Source organism: Typha latifolia, chromosome 3 (genome assembly GCF_019914945.1).
Source record: "Typha latifolia isolate L0001 chromosome 3, TyphaL0001v2, whole genome shotgun sequence".
In the NCBI taxonomy this organism is placed as follows: Eukaryota; Viridiplantae; Streptophyta; class Magnoliopsida; order Poales; family Typhaceae; genus Typha; species Typha latifolia.
The window spans coordinates 13430795-13454859 of record NC_133088.1 but is presented as its reverse complement, the minus strand read 5'-3'; the positions used below and the strand labels follow the sequence as shown (position 1 = coordinate 13454859).

Here is a 24065-nt window from a genome sequence, read left to right as displayed (position 1 = left end):
GGACGCTGGCAGTTTTTTTGTAGAAAAGATGCGGGGTGGGTGCCAAGCAGACGATCTCCCAGTTAAGTTCCATTTGTTCCTCAGATATTTTATTTCATTTGGAAATTTGTACGATGACTAATTATCTGAAAGCAGTTGAGAATTCAATTCAATTCTTTTCCTCTGAAAGGATCTTCTCGCGCATTGAAACTATGGTGACTAGAAGAGAAAAGAAAGAAAGAAAAGATGCAAAGAGTAACCCCCAAAACACAAGCTTAAATATCTAAAAAGTTTCCGCTGGTATATAAGACTGCGAAATATGACTTCATAATCTTAAGACAGGTAATCTGGTTACCTGCATTATGTGTTTTGATAATTTGAACACACCTAGATATTTGGTAATACATAAGGTTAAATTCATCCAGTCCACTTCGTCTCCCTTAAAAAAGAGACAGAAAGAAAACCAAAGACAAACAAATCCATTCAATTCATTCTGCTGAACGACAGCTCATGTGAAGAAAGACCTATTCTCCCGGAATTGGCAACCTGCCTCGTAGCATTTATCTGACTAATTTTCTGCTTACCTGGACCAGAGAGAGAAAAAAATACAATTTATCCCACTGTACATAAAATTAGCACACAAGAACTGAAGAAGAGGAAAGGATTTAAAAAGGAGCCAATGTAAACTAAATCCTTACTATGAGAGATGAAGAATTGATGATCTTAAACTATTCGTAGCAATATGATGTGATTAATTTGAGAGCTTGTGTCAATATGTGGAAGCTTCTGGTGAAGCCATTGGTAATATGGTGGCAATGGTGCAATGCAACTTCAAGAGTGAGGGAGGCTATGCGTTAAGACCTACAGGAGATAGTTGTATAGGGATCATTACGATTTACGAACGTACACTTGATGGAGCAAGGTACTGGATCAATGTATGCAAGTGTTGGTTTGGAACATAGCCTAGATGATTGTGTTCATCATGATTACCGAATAAAGCTATGGCAATCTACGAGAGTAGACTGACAACCCATACGAGTGAAAGAGGGGAAGACTAAGTAAAAATAGAACTTAATATAGAGAGGTTGGCACACAAATGGAGTATGCGGAATTAATTCACGCAGGATAAACAATCAAAATGAGAACTATACTTATGTTTCTGAGCCAAACCTAATAGCTTAAACTCTACTGCCCACTTTTAGAAAGTTAGGGACTTGGAAGGGTATCCACTTGTAACTTAGAAGGTCGCAAATTTAAGTTCACTTTCGAGCAAATTTATTATGAGCAAATTATTTAGGTCTTGATAACTTAGCTAAGTTTGGCAGGACTTGACTCAATTTAATAACTTAGCATTATGTTGGCTTTGAGGAGCAGCTCGACGACACAGCAATTAGGAACTCAACAACACAACGACTTGGAGCTTAAATTGAATAGTGGCTAAAAGCTTAACAAGACATAAGTGTTATCAAAGGAGGATTGATCATTTATTTAGTCTATATCTAGTCTTTGGGCTCTTGAATGATAAAAAAAATAATAATAATAAATATCTTAAACTCTGGGATTAAGTTGGGTTCATATGTGCGTTTGTCAAGACCTGTTTGTTTCACTAGGACTAGAGATACCATCTCCCTAACATTGACATACGTGAGCAATACAGCTAATTAATGGATGGAATATATTGCAACATGATGCATGACACATCTAAGTAAACTAATTTGTGGATGAAGTTTCTAACCTGATTATGAGCACCGGATATATCCTCAAAACCATATGGGCACCAATTCTTCAGTGAAGAGCAGCTGCAGTGGATGTCGACGACTTGAAGTGCATCTGGAAGACGCGCATCTTGAGAGAAGCTGAGCTCAGGACAGTTTTTCAGTTTTAGCTTCTTAAGGGATTTCAGGAGTTGTAGGCCATCGACTGAGGAAATCTTGTTACAAGATTGGATCTCTAGTGTCTCAAGTGCGTCCAGTGTGCTTGGAAGTGCCAGGCTCGTCAGGTTCTGCAAACCTTCAATTTTTAATGTTCGAAGAGATTGAAGATCTGGAAAAGGAAATTGGCCACAGTAGTGAATAGAGAGTTCAACCAGGGATATAAAGGAGGGCAAACTCCTTAGCCTGGGGCATCTACTAATGGAAAGACTCTCAAGGCGAGGGAAAACCGTTTCCTCCCCATCATTCCAGTCTTCCAATTCATACATCTCCCACAGCTTCAAACTTTTTAGTGAATGAAACTTACAAGTATTGGTACCACCAAGATCTGATGCTACATGGCGAAGACCATTGACATTTTGCATGAAGAGGTACTGGAGATTTCCTAATCGACCAAGTTTTGGGAGTTCATGACATCCATAGCAGTTAACAAGTGTGACAGAGGCTAGTTCAGAAAAAGGATTTGCCAACCAGGTAGGAAATTTAAGACCACAGTAATCTCGGATGATCAGCTCCTCTAGAGATTCATGGGGCCGAATGTTCTCAAGAAATTCTCCTGCAGTCGTTACTCTCTCATTACCTTCTAATTTTTCCTCTCCTCTATTCCATTGCAATGTCAATTTTTTGAGGCCCCATTTATCCTTCAGGAAGGCTGATCTGGCATCGATCCCCCGGCCCACATTCTCAAGACATCCAATGCGAAGGTGGCCTCTGAGTCGCTTCAAGTTCTTCAACTCTGATAGCTTGCATAGTTCTCCAACACTAAATGTTCCTAATGTCCGAAGATTAGTCAGGCGTCCAATCCCAAGAGGAGTGCGAATAACTCCCGTCTCCTTCCACACATCAAGGTGCCGCAGTTTAACCAGGTCCTTTATCCCATTCGGCAGCTCACACAGACAACAACAATTTCGGAGTTCCAATGTCTGCAGATTGGAGAGTCTCCATATCGAATCAGGAAGCTTTCTGATGTTCGTGTTATTGAGACCGAGGAACTGCAAGCTCTCCAAGTATTCGATCGAATCAGGCAACTCTTTTATATTCGTGTAACTCAAATCCAGAGTTCTTAAGCATCTTGATTTCGAGAGAAGATCGCTTAGGGATGCTAGATTATCAACATAAAAAAGACTGTCGACTGATCTCAATGGAGAGCTATTTATGACTAGCAAAGAGTCCAAACCTGTGAGCTCTTTGAATGGCTCAAACTGTATTACGGAATCGTATACTGTAGGAGAAAATGATAAGTGACGAACATCTTTGGATATTTCAGATGATAACTTATAATCTTCTGCTCTCAAGAATGCGTCACCTGAAACAGATCGTACCAGATCGCAGAGTAGCTCATGCATCACGAACTTTCCTTCTTCAAAATTAAGAGGTGAACACTGAAAGAATTGCATGCGCAGCAAGTCGGGAAAAATACTTATTAGCACCATATTCTCTTCCTCCACGAAGAAAACCGAGAAAACTAACGTAGCTACGATCTCCCCCTCCTAGTCCTGGTGCATCAATGAACCCTTGAGACAACCATAATCGGATTAGGTAGTCCTTCTCGAATATGTAACCTTTTGGAAACAAGGAGCAATACATAAAGCACTGTTTTAGACTTTCTGCCAAGTGATTGTAACGCATTCTTAAAGCCGGCAGCATATTAACCTCCTGTCTACTCATGTCCCATAGGTCACTCTGTAGAACAGCAGCCCACCATCGCTTCTCGGATACTATGCCGCGGCCTAGAGTTCCGCTGACTACATTGGCAAGTAATGGAACTCCTTTGCACTTGGCAGCAATTTTTTCACCAATTCCTACAAAGTATGGAGCACCATTCAAAATCTCTCGACGAAGGAACCAGTTGCTTTCGATGATCCTCCAACATATGTGATCTTCTAAAGGATTCAGCTGATACGAATGCTTTAATCCCTCGATATTAGCAACCAGTTCAGTCCGCGTGGTTACGACGACAACGCTCCCTTTGGCACCGGCGCTTAACGGGGGAAGCAGATCGCTCCAGAAGTTTGGATCCTCGTTGAAGGCGTTGTCTAACACGAGCAAGAACCTCTTGCCCATCAATTCCTCTTCCAAGATTTCTCGAAGTTGATCCAGATCGGTCAGCCCACCACATGATACGCCAGTAAAGCACTCTATAATCGCTCTTAGTAACACTCCCATATGGTTAAATCTTTCGGCGGACAGGAAGACCCAGCCCTTTGCATCGAAGTACTCGCACACCCATGTGCCGTGGTAAGCAAGGGAAACGAGGGTGGTTTTCCCGAGGCCACTGGCTCCCACCACACGGACAAAAGAAACATAGCGTCCCCGGCAATCATCCGACAGTATCAGCTCTATGATATGTTCCATGTCATCCCCTCTGCCAAAGATATGGCACGGCATACCTGGTAAGCTGGGGGATTTGCCCCGGACCTTTCCACTCATGAGGGGATGAGCGCTGGACTTTGACGGCGACGGAATTCTTGCGTGCTCCATCTCCTTTTTACCTTCAAACCAGAACGACAGGGTAGCGGAGAAAGAGAGGAGGAGATTCTTCTCTACGCTTCGTACCTTTTGATTGATTTATTTATTTTATTATTATTTTGGGTGAAGAGAATTCAACACTTGTAATATATATATATATATATATATATATATATATATATATGAACGAGTAAATCTGGATCACGGGCCACAGTAGGGGTTGCCTGTGAGTGCCTCGGCCGGACCGAGTTTGGGATGGGCTATTCCCATTTTTTTTTTCATAAGCATTCCCTTAAATAAAAGGCAAAAGAAAAAAGATAGAAAGTTGCTAGTTAATTAAACTCCTAGCCGTCGTGAAGACCTCTTCATAGGAGGTCAATGAAGAAGAAAAAGAAGAACTAAATTTGTAAAAGGGTGTAACATTGGAGTCCTGAGACAAATGAGAGACTAATTATAAGGCCGAGAAGAGAGATTAAATGGCCAACACGCTATTTAGATATGCTAACTTATGCGCTTCCGGTGGTTGATAAAAATTCTTCTACTATCTTTAAAGAAACCATAAAGAACACCAAAAGTGTAGTTTGAAAAGTGGCAATGAATAATAAAATGAGATCTCTTGATAAGAATAGACATGAGACTTGGTGCAACTTTCTCAATGAAAAAAAGCAATTGGATGCAAATGGGTATACGCCAAGAAGAAACATCCTCAATTGAAAGGCGACATCATATACAAAGCTAGATTGGTGGCAAAAGGTTACGCCCAGAAGGAGAGGATTGATTATAATAAATTATTTTCTGCAGTTGTGAAACATTCATTTATTTATATTTTACTAGCTTTGGTAGCACAATTTGATCAAAAGCTAACTCTGATAGATATAAAGACTGCATTTTTGCATAGCAATTAGGAGGAGAAAATTTACATGTCCTAGCCAGAAGGATTCAAAGTCAGTAGGAAAGAGAATATAGTTTGTAAATTAAAGAAATCTCTCTATGGCCTGAAGCACTCTCCAAGGCATTAGTATAAATAGTTTGATCAGTTTATATGGAAGCAGAAGTATAAGAGAAGTCAATATGATTATTGTGTCTGTTTTAAAAAGCTTCAAGATGGACCATTTATCTTTACTCTTATATGTAGATGACATGCTGATAGTATCTAAGAGCAAAGTGTAGATTGATAAATTGAAGCTTTAATTGCATAAAGAATTTGAAATTGATGATCTAGGAGAGGCTAAGAAGATACTTAACATAGAAATCATAAGTGATAGAAGAAAACGAGCAGTATGTTTGACACAAGAATAATATGAAGAAAGTATTATAGAGGTTTGGCATTGATAGTAAGACAAAATCAGTTGTCATACTATTGGCACCTCATTTTAGACTTGGTGCAGCTATGTCACCAAGTACGGATGTCGAGAAAGATTTTATGTCCAAGGTACCATATGCAAGCGCAATTGGAAGTCCCATGTACATAATGGTGTGCACTAGGACGGACATCTCATAAGCTATCAGTATAGTTAGCAGATATATGCATGCTCCAAGGAAGGAGCATTGGCAGGCAGTGAGATGAATTTTGGGATACATTCATGGTACCTCGAGAGGACTGAAATTTACAAAAGATGATAGACTTGGTCTATATCTTACTATATATGTGGATTCAAACTATACAAGTGATTTAGACAAGCGCAAATCTACTATTGAATATATATTCATGCTTGTTAGAGAGCCGGTGTGTTAATGGTCTACTTTACAGTAGACGATTGCTCTATCTACCACAGAGGCTGAGTATATGGCAATTACAGAGGCTATAAAGGAGATTATTTTGTTAATTAACTTGACGGATGACTTGGGTGTATATCAAGATAGGTGGAGGTACATTGTGATAGTCAAAGTGCATTTGTTTAGTGAAGAACTAAGTTCATAACACTAGAACGAAGCACATTGATGTTCGATTTTACTTTGTGAGAGAAATTTTGGAAGAAGAGATATTTCTCTTTGCAAGACTAGAACTACAGATATGTTGATGAAAGTAGTGACAAAAGTCAAGTTCCAACATTATTTAGATTTGATCAATGTCACGTATTTGATCCTTTTGGATTTGGTGTCTTAGGATGCAAATTTGCAAGCTGTGCATTTTGAGAGGTTTTAGTCATTTTGCATTGGAGAGGAATTTGTTTGAAGTCTTTATGTTCTCGCCAAGGTGAAGAATGATTGAAAATTAGCTCAGATCAAGTTATCTATTGAACAAGGCTAGATCCATCCAAACGGACCTACAACAGAAGTAGCGTTCCAAGCTCCATGTGTCGGCCCAAGAAGAATTGCATACTGAAGGCATTCGAATGAGTCCTGGAGGCATTTAAACATCTTTTTGTGTAGTTCTAGATTGGCGTTGCGGGGCGTTTGAACGCGTCTAGGAGCATTCGAACACCTCGAGATTTTTCTTCTCTATCAAGTCACCCCTATAAATAATTAAGTTGTGGTTTTATGTTTATTATGCAAGAAAAAATCTAAGAGATACAACTACCATTATATCGAGAGAGATTAGAGTTAGAAAAACCATTTATACTTGGATTTGATTAAGTGGACTGAAGCTTTGCACCACCCATAGATGCAGGGCATAGGCATATCATCGAACCACGTAAATTTTGTTTCTCTTTTTATTCGCTGTAATTACTTATAGTCGCGGTTAGAGTATTTGATTACTATTTCTTTATCATTAGCTTCATAATTTTGTGATTTTTCCAATTGGATTGCTATGTCCATTTCTATTCATTAGATTATTGTGTGGATGATTGGGGATTTGCTTCCGCTGACCTCCACCCAAGGGAGAATTTCACAACAGCCCGTCACACATAGATAACAAGAAAGAGTGTTTAAATATCTACTACGCAGAGGAGGAACCTCTTCGGTGCTAAAAATCGCAAAACCCAGCTTACTGCAGCCTTCTTGAAGCCTAACCTCCACAGGCATTTCTCCGGCCGTAGCGGTGTACTAAAAGTCGAACTGCCTTCGGAGTTAACCGTCGCAGACGCCGTCCCGCCGATACCTACCGAAGTCCCAGGCTCCCAATCGTGAGGACCAAATTTCTAACTCGTAGTTAGAAATTCCCAAGTTAAAGGTAATCACCTTGGTCATGAGCTGAGCCTCGGTTTGAATGTTCATGAAGACGATGGGTACATTTGAGGCCTGAGAAGAGTGGAGGCATGCATTTGCGCGAGCCAAGGTGTCCTCGAGAGAGTTGTAGCGAGAGGCTGCTTGGTCGAGAGCCTTGGGAAGGATGAGCATGGAGGGGAAGGAACTCGATTCGCTGATGGGGATGGGCATGGAAATTCACCTCGTAGCATTTGCCTGACTAATTTTCTGCTTACCTAGACAACAGACAGAAAATAATAATATTTATCCCACTGTACATGAAACAGAGATTAGCCCATATAACTGAAAAGGGGGAAAAGCTTTAAAAAGAACCAACATAAACTTACTGCAAGTACATCTATAGCATTCTTGGATCGGTTAGGAATTCGAATGCCAACTTAAGTGCTATCAGGAGTCTTATCATCATTTGTATCTGCTCCTAAACTATCTCAGAAACTAAATGCCTCAGTTTATGTTAAGAAGATTCAGGAAAGTATAGTTCTGGAACTACAGCATTGTACAGATAGTAAATACATGACTTTTTCCAGCATTGTTTTCCAACAAGTACAGATAGTAAGCAAACTAGCTACTACATTATACATATTATTTGTCGAAATACTCTGCTATTGTCCACAAACTTTTATGGATTATTAGAAATAACATTTATGTATTCAAACACAATAACTATGGGTTTCATAAAGACATTTTCTGATTCAGAAAATACTTGTATGGAATACGTAAATACATCATTGATTTATCTATAGATTCCAGCACAATAATTATGGAGTCCAAGAATACATATTCAACATATACATACATCTGGATTACGAAAAAATATATGCATCGTAAAAAAAAAAAATGGCTATAACATTATATGGATAGTATCTCAAAATATTCTACTATTGTACATAAACATCTATAAATTTTAGAAATAACATCTATGGATGCGCTTGTTATCTTGCACCATAACTAGTTCACATAAAAATGAAACTCGGACCCTAGAAGGACCAAGATAATCAACATAAATCAAATAGTCGCCTCCGCTCCATATCAAATTTGTGTCACCACACATCCAAAGGCTTGGGTGTTTCATGTAAGTGTGGAGGCTGTCTCGATCACGATCGAACACTCGATCTCCATCAACTAGCAATGCCACTTCCAACATCAAATGTAGGAAATGTTTGGAGATCAGTTAATTCTCCAATCCCATATGACATACAGATATCTTTATACTCTTGCTGTGGCAGTTCAAGATGCCGTAATTTGAGGAGCTTTATTCCTTGAGGCAACTCAATAAGTTTGTTACAGTTCTTCAGGTTCAGACACTGCAGGTTGACAAGGCAGCATATCGATTCTGGCAACCTCCTGAGTTTGGTGTTCACCAGAGAAAGATATCGCAGGTGTATCAAGTTCCCAATCGAGCTTGGCAGCTCCTCGATGCTGGTGTTACTTAAATCAAGCGCCCTCAAGCATTTTAAAACTGTAAAAAGAATATCAGGAATCTTAACATAGAAGAGGCCATGATTCAACCTTCCAATGAATAAGAATGTGCGTAGAGCTCCACCATCAAAGGAATCACACCCTATCGTTTGCTCAATCTCTGAATGCGATGGAACCAAAGATGAATGCCTAGCCTCCTCATGTATATTGCATAGTCCATAATCCTCTGTTCTGAAACATTCGTTTCCTGCAATAGATTCAGCTAGCTCATGAAAAAGATCATGCATCACATACCTTCCTTCGCTCTGGTCATTTTGTTGAAACAAGCACCTTTCTACCAACTCATTGAAATAGTTTTCACCAATATCTCCAGGCTTCAATCTTTCATTAGGTTCCAAAAAGCCTTGCCCCATCCATAACCGAACCAGTTGCTCTTTCTCGAATATGTGGTCCTTGGGAAACAAAGAGCAGTATGCAAAGCATCGCTTCAAGTAAAATGGAAGATGATCATAACTAAGCCTGAGAGCTGCCATAACCTCATTCACTACCTCATCATTTGTCCATAAGTCACTCTGTAAGACATCGTTCCAATGTTCTTCATCAATTGATGAGCGGAGAAGGCCTCCGGCCGCCTTTGCTGCTAATGGCACACCTTTGCACTTCTTGGCAATCTCTTTACCTATCAGCTCCAAAACAGCAAGTGCGTCTCGATTTTGACCATCAAATGCTTGTTTTTGGCAGATCAACCAACAGCTCTCATCCGACAAGCAGCTTAAATGATATCCACAACCAGACCCCATGATTTTAGCAACCTTCAAATTCTGACTAGTCACTATTACTTTACTTCCATTACCTGCGCAATTGAAAGGTGCCTGCAATCTTTCCCAACTCTCCTTATCCACACTCCAGACTTCATCAAGAATAAGCAAGAACTTCTTCCCTGATAGAAGACGTACAAGATTCTCTTGCAATAAGCTCAATTCAGTTACCTCTCGGGCGTCTCCACCACACGCTTGTATCATCGTTCTTGTCATGTCAACCACATTAAAATCTTGAGAGGCCCAGATCCAAATTGGGGGGGTGATGGAAGTGAGACCTGACTCTCTCATCATTGCACACATACTGGACAAGGGTAGTCTTCCCCACACCAGCGATGCCGACTACGGTGATGACACCGTAACTGCGACCATTGCGAGAATCAGAAAATACCAATTCGAGAACTTTGCGCAAATCCTCCTCCCTACCATGACAATCTCCAGTTGCAAGAGAGCTACTAGGAGTCCGCGGTTTAACATCGACTAACCTTTTCCCATCTCCCTTTCTCAATCGAAGCGCATTGCGATCGAATGCGAGCTCATGATACCTTTCCCTAATATTTTTTATCTTACGGTTTAAGTCACTCAAGGGAGAAGGGAGGAACAATGATCTGGCCTCGCGCTTCCGCTTCCCGTCAGTTCCCAAGAGTAGTTCCGCCTTGAAATTCTCGAGCTGGTTGGCGCGAAGAGACTCGAATTCAATTTCCTCCAATATGTCCTCGACGCTGAGCTCGATATCGCGGAGCTCACGCAGCCAGAGCTTGACGGATTCGTCGGTGACGGCCAAGGTTTCCGCGCCTTTTAGAGTGGCGCGGATCCGATTGTGCTTGGATCTGAGATTCTTGAGGTCGTCTTCGTCGATGGTAATCGGAACGGAGAGTGGCCCGAAGGTTTGGAGGATTGGTTTGGAGAGCTTCGTGCTTGTAAAGATGAAGGATTCTAGGGCGTTTTTCACGTTGTTGTAGAGGTTCCCTCTTTCTTGGTTGGCCATGGAGGTTGAATTGGAGGGGGAGGAGGAGAAGAACTGAAGAAAGATAATGGTCGAACTGGGAAGGAGACGAAGAGACTGGTGATGAACTTTAGTTTCTTCGGGGTGATTGGAGGAAATGACCGAGTACCGGATTGGGCTGAGACAGGGAACTCAGTTGCCACATTTTTTTTTCTTTTAAATCTTATTTGCAAATAGGATCCGTTCTTTTCAGAAAATTGCAAAAACATCCTCATTATATATATATATATATATATATATATATATATATATATATATATATGAGAATAGAAAGAGGGTGAAAAACTAACATAGATTCGTAACAACTGATGAGAAGTTTAGTTCATAGAGAAAGTTTTGTATCACCTTATCAGAAGTAAGTTTTTCAGCGAATATACTGAAAGAGAAGAATCAAGTATTTCTAAAAAGATGAGTATCAATTATTACAGTAAAACATATATTGTTTCTTCTATATTGCGTGTTTGTGTTGATTCAATTTTTATTTTCTTCAGATCATAAACATGTAAGCAAATTAAGGCTAAGGGGTTAGCTGCTACCTTTGCCAAATATCAACCCTTCTAAAAAAAAAGATCACAATACTATATAGCGATCCAATAAAAGTTCACTAAATATCAACTCTAATATTCACGGAAAAATTAAACTCACCGCGAGCTGATACAACCCAACCACTTGGTTATAGTAATAGCCTTCCATTTTATTTTCTTGAACATACCTAATGAGAGCAGTAGGGGATCAGCTATAAAGATTCTTTTGCTGGTTGTTTAATCAAAGACAAGTTATAACCATCCCTACCAACTTGGCATTTTGAGTGTGAAAAGCAAAATAGCATATATTTGCTATTCGACTGTTGATCTATGAAATATTACATAGACATACTCCAATAGCTTAAAGAGAGAAAAAGTGATCCCCGTTGTATTAAAAGTGAACAGTTCTGAAAGAGATCCAAAATCAGTTGACTTATCCTTGGCTGACCACATTGTTTCCTTCTCCCATTAATTAGTACTAAGAGGAAAAAACATTATTGGTTTCATTAGAGGAGAATATACAGTTAGAATACTAAATAAACCCCCGACAAATCTAAAAGCTTCCCATATTTTCTTGACGAAGTAATGTTACAATTTAGATCTGCCTAACAAACCCACAAGGCTCGACGTTGAACTGAGAAGAAGCAATAAATTAAAAGAATGCTAATGTAGGTGATCAAATAAAAAAGTTGGTCTGTTAAACTTCTCGTAACCCAACAAAGTCTAATTATAGAAAACAAAATAGGTCTGTTAAACACCCAGCCCCATTAGCATAGTTACTAGAGCCACAACCAAACCAAAGAACATGTAAGAGAAGAAATTATGAGATGCTTGCTAACTAAAACATTAAGGTTTCTACAGGTTACCAAATGGGAAATTCTGTAGGAGCTTTCATCACCTATACAGCATGGAAGTTTGTCGAGCAGCAGTTCCATCTTTCAGATCTGTATGTACAACATGTCAGACTTTAATCAGGTCAACAACCAAACTCATACAAAAACCACAAGATTATATGGAAAACCTGGTACCAGATAAGTTTGACCTGTCTTGGCAAAAAGGATATTGATGTTGTAGACGGTTCCCTCTGCCCGCCGATCAAAGAAACAATGACAACTCAGAGTTTACAAGGATCATTGGTCACTTGCAACTACCATCAGGAAATCTTCCCGCAGTAAAACAAGCAAACTAAGCAGGATATTTTCTTGTGAATGATTTAAGATTTTCTTGGCACCTCGAGCAAGTAATAACCAGATGCAACTTAGAGGAGAAGACCATCAAAGAATGGATGTGACTCGAACTGAGTGGTCTGCTGACCCAGTTATAAAAACAGAAAGTGTTGGATGCCAATCCACACTCGTAATAGCAGCACTGTGGGCAAGTGTTCGCAGACCACTCATATGTCCTTGTACCTAAGCAGAAATGTGAATATTTTTGAGTTGCCTCAACCATTTAACAATACTGAACATGGAAAGAAAAAGATACTCTTGCAGACCTGATATATGGGGGATCTGACCAAACCAGATGTTACCAACAATCTCCTGCCACTAGAATCCAGTGCTATTTCATGCCTACATTTATTTAAGCTCTCCGGATAGCAAAACCTATCAAGAGAAAGAGGTAATATTGACAATCATTTCTGGTGGCTTAATGTATAATGTATAAAATTGTTACAACTATCGATTAGAGACTAAAACTCATGCAATTCTTTCGGAATGAAGATTTGACATTGTTCATAGTGTGCAAATAGTACCTACTGCAGTCTCTTGACCAAAGAATCTGGCCTTGGTTTTGCAAGCTCCATTCAAATATCTGAAAGATGTAAATATACCAGAGCTTACATGGCTGGAAACAAAAACTTTAGATGGCAATTAGACATGGAGCTTATATCAGATGCTTCACATTACATAGACCTGTCAAATCCATTGTGCTATTTAACATAACTCTTTAAACCACAGTAGATAAGTCGGCTTATTTACTGCACAGATGAAGCATAAGATAATTGCAAGAGTTGATAAGCCAACATTGTACAACATTTTTGACAATAGAAAGCAGAATTTTGCAGGTCTTTTAAAATTAACAGCACAGAAAACCATTAAATGTTTCCGAGAATATTTCAATATGGAACTTGCCTACTAGAGCAAGAAAAAGGATAAGTACTTGCCTTTCCATCAGATCCTAAAGTGAAGATGCTAGTCTCATCAGGTCCAAATAGAACTGAACTTACAGCTGAGTCATGGGCAGGCCATCCCGTGATTTGCAGGCCAGCAGACATGTCTTTTGGCTTGTTAAGAAACCCTTAATAAGTAAGAACACTGTTTAACTTCTTAAACATCGTATCATAAACTATGCTTGTGCTGTAGCTTGAACATTGACAGAAGAGTAAAAGATATCATGCTTGAATAATCAAATGCAAAACATTCAAACATTCTATCACATATGACTTCCCATTATATATGACTTCCTTCTAGTGTTTATAACCAAGTATCAAGGTTGGTCAGTAGTGTTATATAACACATTATGCAGGCAGAAGGAATTAAAACAGAGAATTATCCAATTAGCTTGTAGGTTTCCCTGTTCACATGGACTTGTCTAACAAAATAGCTGCCATGAACTTGCCAGAGTGTCTGAGTCACCTATGTTAAGAGTCCAGCTCATTGTTCTTGATTAATACTTTAACCATAAAGTAGTTGACTAGTTCAAGAATTAATCAAATAAATGTCAGAAAACCCATGTTAACAAATTAAATAACCATTTTCCTTAGTATTGTGGTTTGAAGTTTCACTCTATAAGGAACAGTAACGGCCGAAGTTTAATAAATCTAAAGTTGAAATTAATTGGTTAAGATCGAAACTATCAAGATTTTTGGTTTTGACATTTATTTTGGACAATATAGGTGGGGCTTTTGCAATTTAATTGCATTTTGCTTTTCAACTTAGCATATAAAACTAAGTGGATATGTTCCTATAGTCAATACACATTTTGTTAAAGTAGAATGCGCATAATTTACATTTGCGATCCACATTAGAGTCTATTATTACAAATCGAAAAATCAAATGCAATTAAATTGCAAAAGCCCCCCACATAGGCTAAACCATTCTATTTCGACATAAAATATTTATTTTTTCTAGGGGTTAAAACCAAAAACCAAATATTAAAACCATAATGATGTCATATTATACAAACAGTGTGACAATTTATCTTTTGAAAACTTAAATTTAATAAGCATGGTCAATCTTGATATAAGTTCTGCCTATGCAATTCAAGCACCATCTGACATCTATCAAGATCTGCAATATTTTGTGCCATAGCCCATATATTTACTTGTGGTACGTGGGCATGCTAGGCGGTGGTCAGCACAGCATAAGTCAGCATGTGAAGCATTGAGCATGCTAATGCTCCAGGGATGCAGCACTGCACATGCTAACAGTTGGCACAAACTACATGACTATATGCGACGGCATGCTTCGCAAAAGTCAGCTCAACAAGGCATTAGTCATACATCATCATGTGCAGCATACTTGCCAACCAACACAGTGAAACATGCAATAACAAACAGTACCCATTTGGCATACCCACTGGACATTCTAGCAGGTCATCAGTATGCAGAGGACACTTCAGAACTGTTAGACCAGGAAAGCCAATTGTGCGTTAGACATGATATTATGATTCTTTGCAATTAGACTTCAAGATAAGAACTCTAAATGTGCACAGGTTAGAAGCAACAAATAGAAGCAGCAGCAAATAAGGCTAACCATATTAATTATTAAATAATATCTGTAAGTGCCCTAGATAAATACAAAAGCCATAATCAAGGATACCAAACATATGAATCATTCCATCTGTTGCAGCGGCTGCTAAGATTTTTCCATTATGATTGAAACATAATGAAGTGATTGCTGGTGGATCCTCTCCAAGAGGAAGGACTGTCTTCACAAGTTTAAAAAAAAAACATTCATCTATCAAACATCTATTTGATTGAATCCTAGTCTAAATTAGAAGGAATATTTTACAAACAACATACCGTGGCCTTCCATGTCTTCATACTCCAGGCTGTTAAAGAAGCAAAACCCACTTTGTCAAGGTTACTTGAGCCATGCCTAAAAGAATTTCATGAAAATAGTACAAGAGATCAGTACAGTAAATGGGACTAATACCAGAAAATTATAAGCAATGTCATTTATCAATTAAAAATTTGATATATCACAGTTCAAGAAATCAAAAGGAAATAGCTCAACATTATTAGTATCGACATGACAAAACTCAAGCAAAGCAGGAATGAGCATTATAAGGACAAGCTCCTTTTAAAAAGTCTCAACATACTTAGCATGTAGCTCCTACAGATTACAAAGAATAAGCCTTTTTAGTCCCAACTATTGGGGCATGTTTTATCATTTATGGATCATTTCCTCCCTTTACTTGCCAAATTAAATGTTGTCATTTCTTACTACTTTCTACATGCCAGTTTTCGTCTTCCCTTCTGTCTTAAGGCACATTTAAATCACTTCACCATACGACTGCACATATAGTCTTTGTTAGATAAGTATGAACCATCTCAATCGATCCTCAGAAAGTTTATCATCTATGGATATTGCCCTTAGTTTCTGTTGGATACAAACCTCCTGAAGTATCAACTTTTGCTTATGTTGTTTCCTAATTGACCAACATTTTGTTTCCCAAAACTATTGCACAACAAACTAGTCACTTCTCCATTTTAACCATCCTACACTAAATCCATCTGTTGATGTTTTTCTTGATGGTGTCGGCTTCTCCATTTTGATACTTCAATTTAATAAGATATCATTATACTGTTCTGCACCAACTTATTACAAAACCATTCCTCCATTAATCTAGCTTAGATTTTTAGTCAGATCTTAGGTTCATCAATCAAAATGATGTCAAGATAACATTACCGATAGTTCTTTTTTGAGTAACCTCAATTAATGCCATTATAACAAATGCAAACAATTAATTGCAGGTTCCAAGGTTTCAGCCTCATGGCACAAGGGCATGGAGCAGTCTTGCCATTAGTCAGGCGGCACAGGTAGTGACAGAGAGCACAGCATCTCATGCCAACATAGGATGAGAGAATACTACCAAGGAGGGAGAGAGTACCAAAAGGAACAAAATGTCCAGGGAGGTTAGAGGGAAGGACAACAGACATTGCAGTTGTCCACATTATTGCAATTCCAGGGGAGAAGACAGGGAAAGAGTGACACAAAGCCGATGACCAAGCAGTGAGAGTTGAGGAAATAAAAGGTACAAAATAAAATCCAGCACGATCCAAAGGAAAAGCAAAGCAACGGGAACCAAATGGCATATGCCTCCGTCATCATTACATTCCTCAAAGACTGGAAGTTCTCAATTTGATACCACCTCAGTGACACTAGGTGTGCTTCCCTGCATGCACAGGGCACTACAGTCTACAGAACTTAAAACGATTGCTTGATGAACCCTTTTGCTGCAAGAAATCCACAAATGGATTTCCAACCATCCTATCACTATTCAGAGATCTGTCACAAATATCTTTAATAGCATCATTTGGCAAACTTTTCTTTCTGCAAAATAACCTGCCATGATTTCATGCCAGGTGCCAACATTTATCACTTGTCAATAATTCCATATAATGGGTAGTCTTCAAATTTATTTTGAAGCATTTTAAACCTTCAAAGTTTCAGTTCCTTGTGAAATCAATATTAATTAAGATGAAGTAACTTTGGACAAAGTTCTCAGTTTACCGTCTTGATGCGGCTGCGGAGACAAAAATTGGTTCTACAGGGCTACACTTCAGGTCCAGGATACTGCACAAATTTACAAGTGATTAATATTCATTAGTTCATAATTTAAATAATTCACAGCCTGAAGAAAGATATTTGAAAGAACCTCGGAAACTCTTTTGTTGTACTGAGATCACAGACAACTCTCTTAGCATCAGCATTCCAAGCTTTAATACCCCCATCAGCTGTGCCTATGAGCAGCTATTGTCAAAAGGAATGAACCCAAAATATAAATTGTCATAGTTTTTTTTTCCCAAAATGAACATAAAACTTTGAATATGAATTTATTGTGCCATACCAAACGATCAGATCTGCATTCCCAATCAAGGGCCATTATTTCAGCTCCACAGTATATAGTAGCATTTCTTGATGATGGTGTTGATGAATCATACGTCCATATCCTTCGACAGGAGTCCAGAATAGCCAAAATTATAAGTCAATAACTTAAGCTCATGGCAATATGAAATCTTTCTTACAAGTACAAAATGTTTATACACAATAGCATATTCACCTGACAGTGCCATCAGTCGAAGCGCTGGCAATGTTGGTTCCAGATGCAGAAAATCGGCACCGACTAATTGGACTAGTATGCCCTAAGAATGTTTCCTGAAAGCATGAGACTTCCAATATAAATTTCTTTAATAAATAAAATGAAACTAGAAGTATAGTAAAAGAGTTCTTAAGTACAGTAGCTCACTTGAAAATCCACTTTCACTTCAGGGAACTCTTCTTCTCTCATTAAATCATGTTTGCTTTCTGCAACATCACATTATATTGAAATAAATTAAAGTATCTCAAATTGAATGAGAAGTATCAACTTCCAAAAGTTCCATTTGATAAAAAAAAAATGTAAGCACTAACAGAGAGAAGGTTTATTGATACTTAAATGATAAAGGAACAAAGACTCACAAGATACATGGAATATTCTTGGTATCCATTGTTCATAAATATACAAGAATGTGATTTCGACTGTTAAGTAAAACTTGCATCAAGATATTAAGAGATGCAATCACAGCAAATAGGCACTGGACAAAAACAAAAGGACCACAAAAATAGATAGAACAGAGATAGTATACAAAGTTACTCAGCTAATAATAGTATGATAACTGAAGAAAATTCTAGTTCCAACAGAAATTGGTTATTTCATATCAGAAGGTCTAAGTTTTTACATGTTCCAAACTTAGACAGAAATCTGTTCGACTAAAACGGTTCAAATGTTACAAAAGTGTGCCCATCTTATTGTAAGAATCCCAAAAATTGGCAAAAACTAAAGTTTATACGCATGCCTCATAATTCAATAGACAATTATTAACAATATTTTAAAAGGCAGTCACAGATTGCTGGTGATCACCCCACCATATAGCACCTACAGAAGGCAAAAGATGGAAGGCAAGAGCCAAGTCGGCCATTAAGACGATCTAGCATTTTTAATATATAAAAAATAAAAAGAAATTATATATGACATATAATATATACTAATATAGCATATTAAAAATTCATAATTTACAACCATAATTTACAACCATAATTACAAAAATGACAAATTAAGTTAATTAACTATATATATATATATATATATATATACACCACTCACTAGTATGACAGCTAGTGAAAAGATGACATGCATCCTCACTACTACACGAGGGAGTCAAAACAAAAAAAGTTGTGGATTCTCAATGCAGAGGGAGAAAGAAGAGGGAGCAAAAGAAAATAAGTAGAAGAGAGAAAAAGAAGAGGAGAAAGAGGAGCACGGCCTCTCCACTCTCATGAGTCGCCTTGTGTCGGCCAAATTGCCTTTGTGGGGCAGCCTGTGCGCTGCCCCGCCAAGGCAACCGCCAAAAACGCCTTCCAAAACTATGGTTATTGCTGTCAAAAAGTCGCTGATAATAGGACCACAGTCAGCCAAGGCATTATGCAGGCAAAACAGCCTGACATCTGACTTCCTAGGCACTACAGATGTAAGAATTCTCTAATCAACTAGGAACCACGAAAGTAACCACAGGTTAGAACTTCGGCAATTGGGCAACCATAGGTACATCAAGAAACTAATATATGCATGATAACAAAGCATTGACCAATACCCTTTTCAAATATTTTTGTTCCACCAACTACTTATATTTAGTCTTTCATAGTGTTCTCTGGAATTCTTTTATGCTCTCATCTGATATTCCATGTCTTGGATTAGTACCTCAAAGTTTGCATAGTACATAGATGATAGATTGATAGATCTAAAACAAAATGAGTTTCTTACTATTCCTACAAAAACATAGAGGTCAGAAACATGATATTTCTAAATATGTTTCATAACAACTTAAGTGGCATAGCATACCTCAGCAAATTGTTTATATCACGATAGCAAAGAAGAATTGATGAAACTATGATATTGAAGAAAAACAAGGAAGATGACAAGACTCCAAATACAAACTCATACTAGGAAAGTTGAAGGAATAAGGCTGAACCTGGTTGGAAAATCTGGAAAGTTTTTTGAGCAGTGGCACCACTAAGAGGAGATTCCGCTGAACTTAAATTAGGTTTGAACTTGAATGAGGTGGACCCCTGGGAGACATTATCTGAAGAAGAAGAGTCCCCATGAGCTCCTAATTTTCTTTCTTCCAGATGAGGGGAAGTAGTGGCGCCAGACTCAACCGAGTCCCTCTTTCCAAGATCACTGCCATTATCCTTCAAAGCAATCTCACCTGACAAATCACTTGTAGAGCTTTTCTCTTGGACTGTGGGCAGTTCCAGTGCAGAAGTAGATAAACTGAATGGCAAACAACAACATACATATGTGGCCCTTGCATTAGACTAAGAAAAAAGCATTTTGCACATTTCGGCAAGAGTAAGATTTTCATTAAAACTCCAATGAATAGAAAAATGATCAAAATAAAGTGTTGAGTTTAACTGCATTACTATATGTGATGCCTGAACAATCTGAAATGCCTACAGATTGCAACTTAAATAATACAAAATTACAAACATGTACCACTCACGAACAGGCATAATGTGGATTCTAAGCAGGTAAGGACTAAGGAGCACTGCTGTCACTGAAGAATAGTTGCAAAGGAAAATATTCATAAAGAACTTGTGTGCAAAACCACATGTAAGGTGCAAATAGAATCTTGCAAGAGATGTTTACCTTCTCAAGCGGAATATTTCAGCTTCTCTTGTCTCTAGCGATGCTTGGAGTTCTGACAGCTTATGATTCAGCTGCTTTATGTCATTTTTCAGATGTTTGACAGTAATCTTTTCAGTGCTTATCTTCAATAGAGCCGGGATTCGTGAAACAATTAAGGAAAACAACAACGTTTAGGCAGCACATAACTTTAAGACATAATTTCTTTTTCAAATATAAAGAAATCAAAAGATACTCTTGAAGTTGGACAAATCGAGAATGGACAACATTCTTTGATTACCTTATACTACGCAGAATGTATTTCAGGTTAACTACTAATATCTAACCAGACAGAGAATGGTATCAAGTAATGGCAAAGGAAAGCCACACCACATACTGGGGGTGGAAGAGGATAAAATAATATGCCACATATAATGGAGGATATGAGTACCATTGAACATCTCGCTTAAGAAGTTCCTGAATGAAAGAAGCAAGGCATCAAACCATTCCTTCGAGAAGTACACGCGGAATTGAGGATCCAGGCTTGGGTTCTTAAGATAAGGAATAACTGCATAGCATACAATGTAAGATAAGATAGACAGCAGGAAAGATGACAAAAACCAAATTAGGGATATATGATGACACACCAAACCATTGTATCCAATCTTCACGTTTTTGCAACAAATAACTGCCATTTGTACCAAAGAATTCCACTACTTTGTCTTGTCTTCCAGATTTAATAGCATGAATAATATAGTATCGTAATATAGAAAGTTCCAATTTTGATACTGTAGAAAGAAGTATCGTCTCTGAAGATGAAGAGAAACAATGCTTGAAGAAATTTAGCAAGCTAATCAGTTTATCTGCTTGATATTTTGGTACATACACTGAGAAAATCAAATCTAGAATTTTATCTACTTGAAAGTTTCTGCCAATATCTGTAGACAACTCAGATTCAAAAGCTTGCAGCGTACTCGTAAACCCTCTAAAGATAAGAAATTCCCTCACAAGTTCTTCAGCACACTGTATGTTCTCCATCAAAATCCAGTGATTTCTGCAGAGAAGATAGAGATACTAGCACCATAAAAATTAAGTCCAGGTTGTACTAAGTACAATAGCTTTAATATTTAAAAAGGAAAACTTTTAAGTTGATGAAATTTACATAAATTCTCTAAGTAATTAAAGAAATCAACTGAAACTTGTCCTATATTGTGGAGCTTGTATTTTAAGATCATATTTCAAGTATTAGTTAACACAGAATCAAGAATCCTCTATTTTCTGATCATATTTGAACCATCAGAAGATTTTTACATCCTTTTGTAGGGTTCTTCCTCTAAACTAACATTGATCCTCGAAAAGTTTTAAAAAATTAAAAATAAGGAAATTTCAGCAATGTATCATATATGAACGAAGTCAAGGGTAGCATGCATTTTCACCTTTTATCAATGTTTTGGAAATCACGCATGCACCCACATTGGCGACCATATATGCGAAAATAGTCCCTTGACCACCCAGCATGAGTAAGTCGGACCTTGGCATAGTCAAGCCAAAAAAAATATGCTTATGACCAAGACATTTTTTTGCACACACTTTAGGTCATAGATATAAGCAAGTATAAGTATGAAAGATATCTGACCAGCTACTTAAGCAGTTCGATGTCATATTACCAATGTTGATACTTTGACAAGCTTTCTTTTTGGTAGTTCTAGTTTAGAAACTTATCCTAAAATGTATTCGAATTGCTTTAGAATGCTTGACACAATGTCTTTATATATGTTTTGGTTGTCACTAATAATCTTGCGATATATTCACCTTCAATGTCTTAATGTAGGTAACTACAACCTATGAACTGTGAACATAGGGGTGTTGCCTCTCTCCCTCCCTCTTTTGACTATGTCATGTAGTGTTTCATGCCAGTCAAAACTAGACATGTTATAGTACAAGTAATACTGGCCACTGACCGATAAGACCCATACAAATGAATAGCCAAAAGAAGATGTAACCCTCTGTATATTGCAAGAATTATTGTAACGAATCTAAAAAATAAGATGTAAGAATAAACATTATATAGTGAGACATGGACATCAGATAGGGATCACATAGTGCATTCATATGAAAAAGTGAAGTAATCCAAGTTGATGGTTCCATATGAGGTAGACAGCCGAGATGGACTTCAGGAATTATAGCATAAAATGGCATGATACTCCTACATTCATGGAAATCTCGACTGAAAACAAATCAAAATTGAGGAACAGAATCCACATGACCTGCCTGAAAAGACAGGGCTGAGGTTCTGGGCATTGAGGGTGATTGTTTCTGTCCAGAACTGGCTCATATCACCTAAGAAAAATCAACTAAAGTGATCTGAGAATAGCAAAGGCATACACCTAAACGACGACATCACAAAATTATTACGTCAATGAATGCCTGGTAATAAAAAAAGCAGTCACACTATGCTAAGTGCTACTTATCCCTAAATAACTTTTCTTTCCATCTTAACAGGAAAAACCGTACTATTACTCCTCTCGCACAAGACCTATATTCTCCATGATCTAAGCGGCCAAAGCCACTCTTACTTATATCCCTACTGCAGATCTACATGCCCCCATCCCAATCACAAACTAAGCAAAAGCAAAATTCCACGGCCCAGCGTTCAAAAACAAAAACAAAAAAATCCCTCAAATTGCCCATCGCTCACGCTTAACATCTCAAATGAAACGTCTTAGGCGTCTTCGAATCAAAACTTCCGGAAATTCGCATAATAATTTCTCACCGCATATCATACTCGAGAACCCGGCATAGAAGAATTTCTACAATCCACCAGATTACGTAAGGAGAATCACTTGAGATCGAATTCTCCTTACCGATTCGAATTCGTTTAACACGAAAATAAATCCCTCGAAGCTCCCGAGATCGATGGGAGTTCGGGAGCAGCGCGGCTGTTGCTTGCGCGAGATGCCCAAGCTGAGCTGGGGAAGAAACCTAGAGCGCTTCGGTCGGGACTTTGGTTAACCGGTTCCAGCGGGGCTGGATCTATCGGTCTACGTATATTTCTTGATTTCTAACTCGTGGAGTCATTGATTCGGATCGGGTCGAGTCTTACATAGCTAAGCGCCTAAGCCGGAAATTATATTTGGGTTCAAGTTGGAATTAGATCAAATTGACCAAAAAATAAATTTAAACAATTTGGGAATTTTATCTTTTGCTCCTAACGCGATATTTATTATTCAACTCCTGTATTTTATTTTTAATACCTCAAAAATACTCTTGAGTTAATATTAAAGCAACTAACAAAATAAAGAATATTATTTTATTTTTAAAAATTACATTTTACTTTAATTTTAGTTAATTTATTTAAAAGTATTAACTCGTTTATACGGTTAATGACAGTTAATAAAACAAACGCTACGGTGTTTGCAAGTCATGAAAAGAAAATTGCAGTAATTAGATTGGTAAATACTCGTATGGTAGGAGCCAAAGGGATAGTGCTCACTTCTCAGATTCCATTAATTTCTATGTTTAATTATGTTCTCATATGTATTTCTCGCGGCAGCGGCAAGAAGGTAGGTAGCGTGTTGCTCATGCAACAACGGTTTACTCAATCGTTCGACAAAATGCCTGAGAGAGATGATGTTTTGTCGACTGCACGCTTGGCGCTGACGCAAGATGAGGGTCTTTACCAATTATCTCGCAAGTATAATTCGGATTTGATAGCATTTTAGCAAACAGTACTCCATTTGGATCAAAATATATTGTTACGCTACTAGTTTTACATCCCCAGTGTACACAGAGAGAAAGAGAGATTTTATTCAAATACTATGATCAGCAATTACTTCCTCTTACAAATCTCCTCGCCCTCGTCAAGATGGTCAAAATGAGGGAG

The 24065-nt window shown here is 38.1% G+C and overlaps 4 protein-coding genes across 11 annotated transcripts; all 4 read right to left on the bottom strand.

Annotated features, from left to right (window-relative positions):
- Nucleotides 1-307: 307 nt before the first annotated feature.
- On the bottom strand, nt 308-4437 carry LOC140783717 (putative disease resistance protein RGA4). 2 transcript variants are annotated; one of them, XM_073130699.1, is made up of 3 exons: nt 2066-4437; nt 1715-1981; nt 308-563 (listed from the first exon to the last, which is right to left on the bottom strand). In XM_073130699.1, exons 1-3 carry the CDS (start codon nt 3341-3343, stop codon nt 540-542), a joined length of 1569 nt encoding a protein of 522 aa, XP_072986800.1. In that variant the 5' UTR covers nt 3344-4437; the 3' UTR covers nt 308-539. The 2 variants fall into 2 exon arrangements, with proteins under 2 accessions (XP_072986800.1, XP_072986799.1); XM_073130698.1 differs by having other exon boundaries at nt 1715-4437.
- LOC140784008 (disease resistance protein RGA2-like) lies at nt 3446-4391 on the bottom strand. The gene is made up of 2 exons (XM_073131186.1): nt 3564-4391; nt 3446-3472 (listed from the first exon to the last, which is right to left on the bottom strand). The coding sequence occupies exons 1-2, from the start codon at nt 4389-4391 to the stop codon at nt 3446-3448; spliced, it is 855 nt and encodes a 284-aa protein (XP_072987287.1).
- Nucleotides 4438-8250: 3813 nt separating the features above from the next.
- LOC140784251 (putative disease resistance protein RGA3) lies at nt 8251-11002 on the bottom strand. Its single transcript, XM_073131538.1, is given in 2 exon segments — nt 8251-9985; nt 9987-11002. Coding segments are annotated over 2 exon segments (2106 nt in total). The 5' UTR covers nt 10755-11002; the 3' UTR covers nt 8251-8647.
- Nucleotides 11003-11925: 923 nt separating this feature from the next.
- LOC140784249 (uncharacterized) lies at nt 11926-23200 on the bottom strand. Of its 7 annotated transcripts, none has more exons than XM_073131530.1 (18): nt 23047-23200; nt 21619-21713; nt 20830-21236; nt 20629-20750; nt 20207-20349; nt 19530-19831; nt 17768-17826; nt 17582-17676; nt 17369-17471; nt 17177-17271; nt 17032-17094; nt 15318-15393; nt 15115-15223; nt 13458-13570; nt 13047-13105; nt 12789-12897; nt 12325-12705; nt 11926-12240 (listed from the first exon to the last, which is right to left on the bottom strand). In XM_073131530.1, exons 2-17 carry the CDS (start codon nt 21645-21647, stop codon nt 12571-12573), a joined length of 2019 nt encoding a protein of 672 aa, XP_072987631.1. In that variant the 5' UTR covers nt 21648-21713; nt 23047-23200; the 3' UTR covers nt 11926-12240; nt 12325-12570. The 7 variants fall into 7 exon arrangements, with proteins under 7 accessions (XP_072987631.1, XP_072987632.1, XP_072987636.1 ...); XM_073131531.1 differs by having other exon boundaries at nt 12339-12705; XM_073131535.1 differs by having other exon boundaries at nt 13051-13105.
- Between the last annotated feature and the right edge of the window lie 865 nt (nt 23201-24065).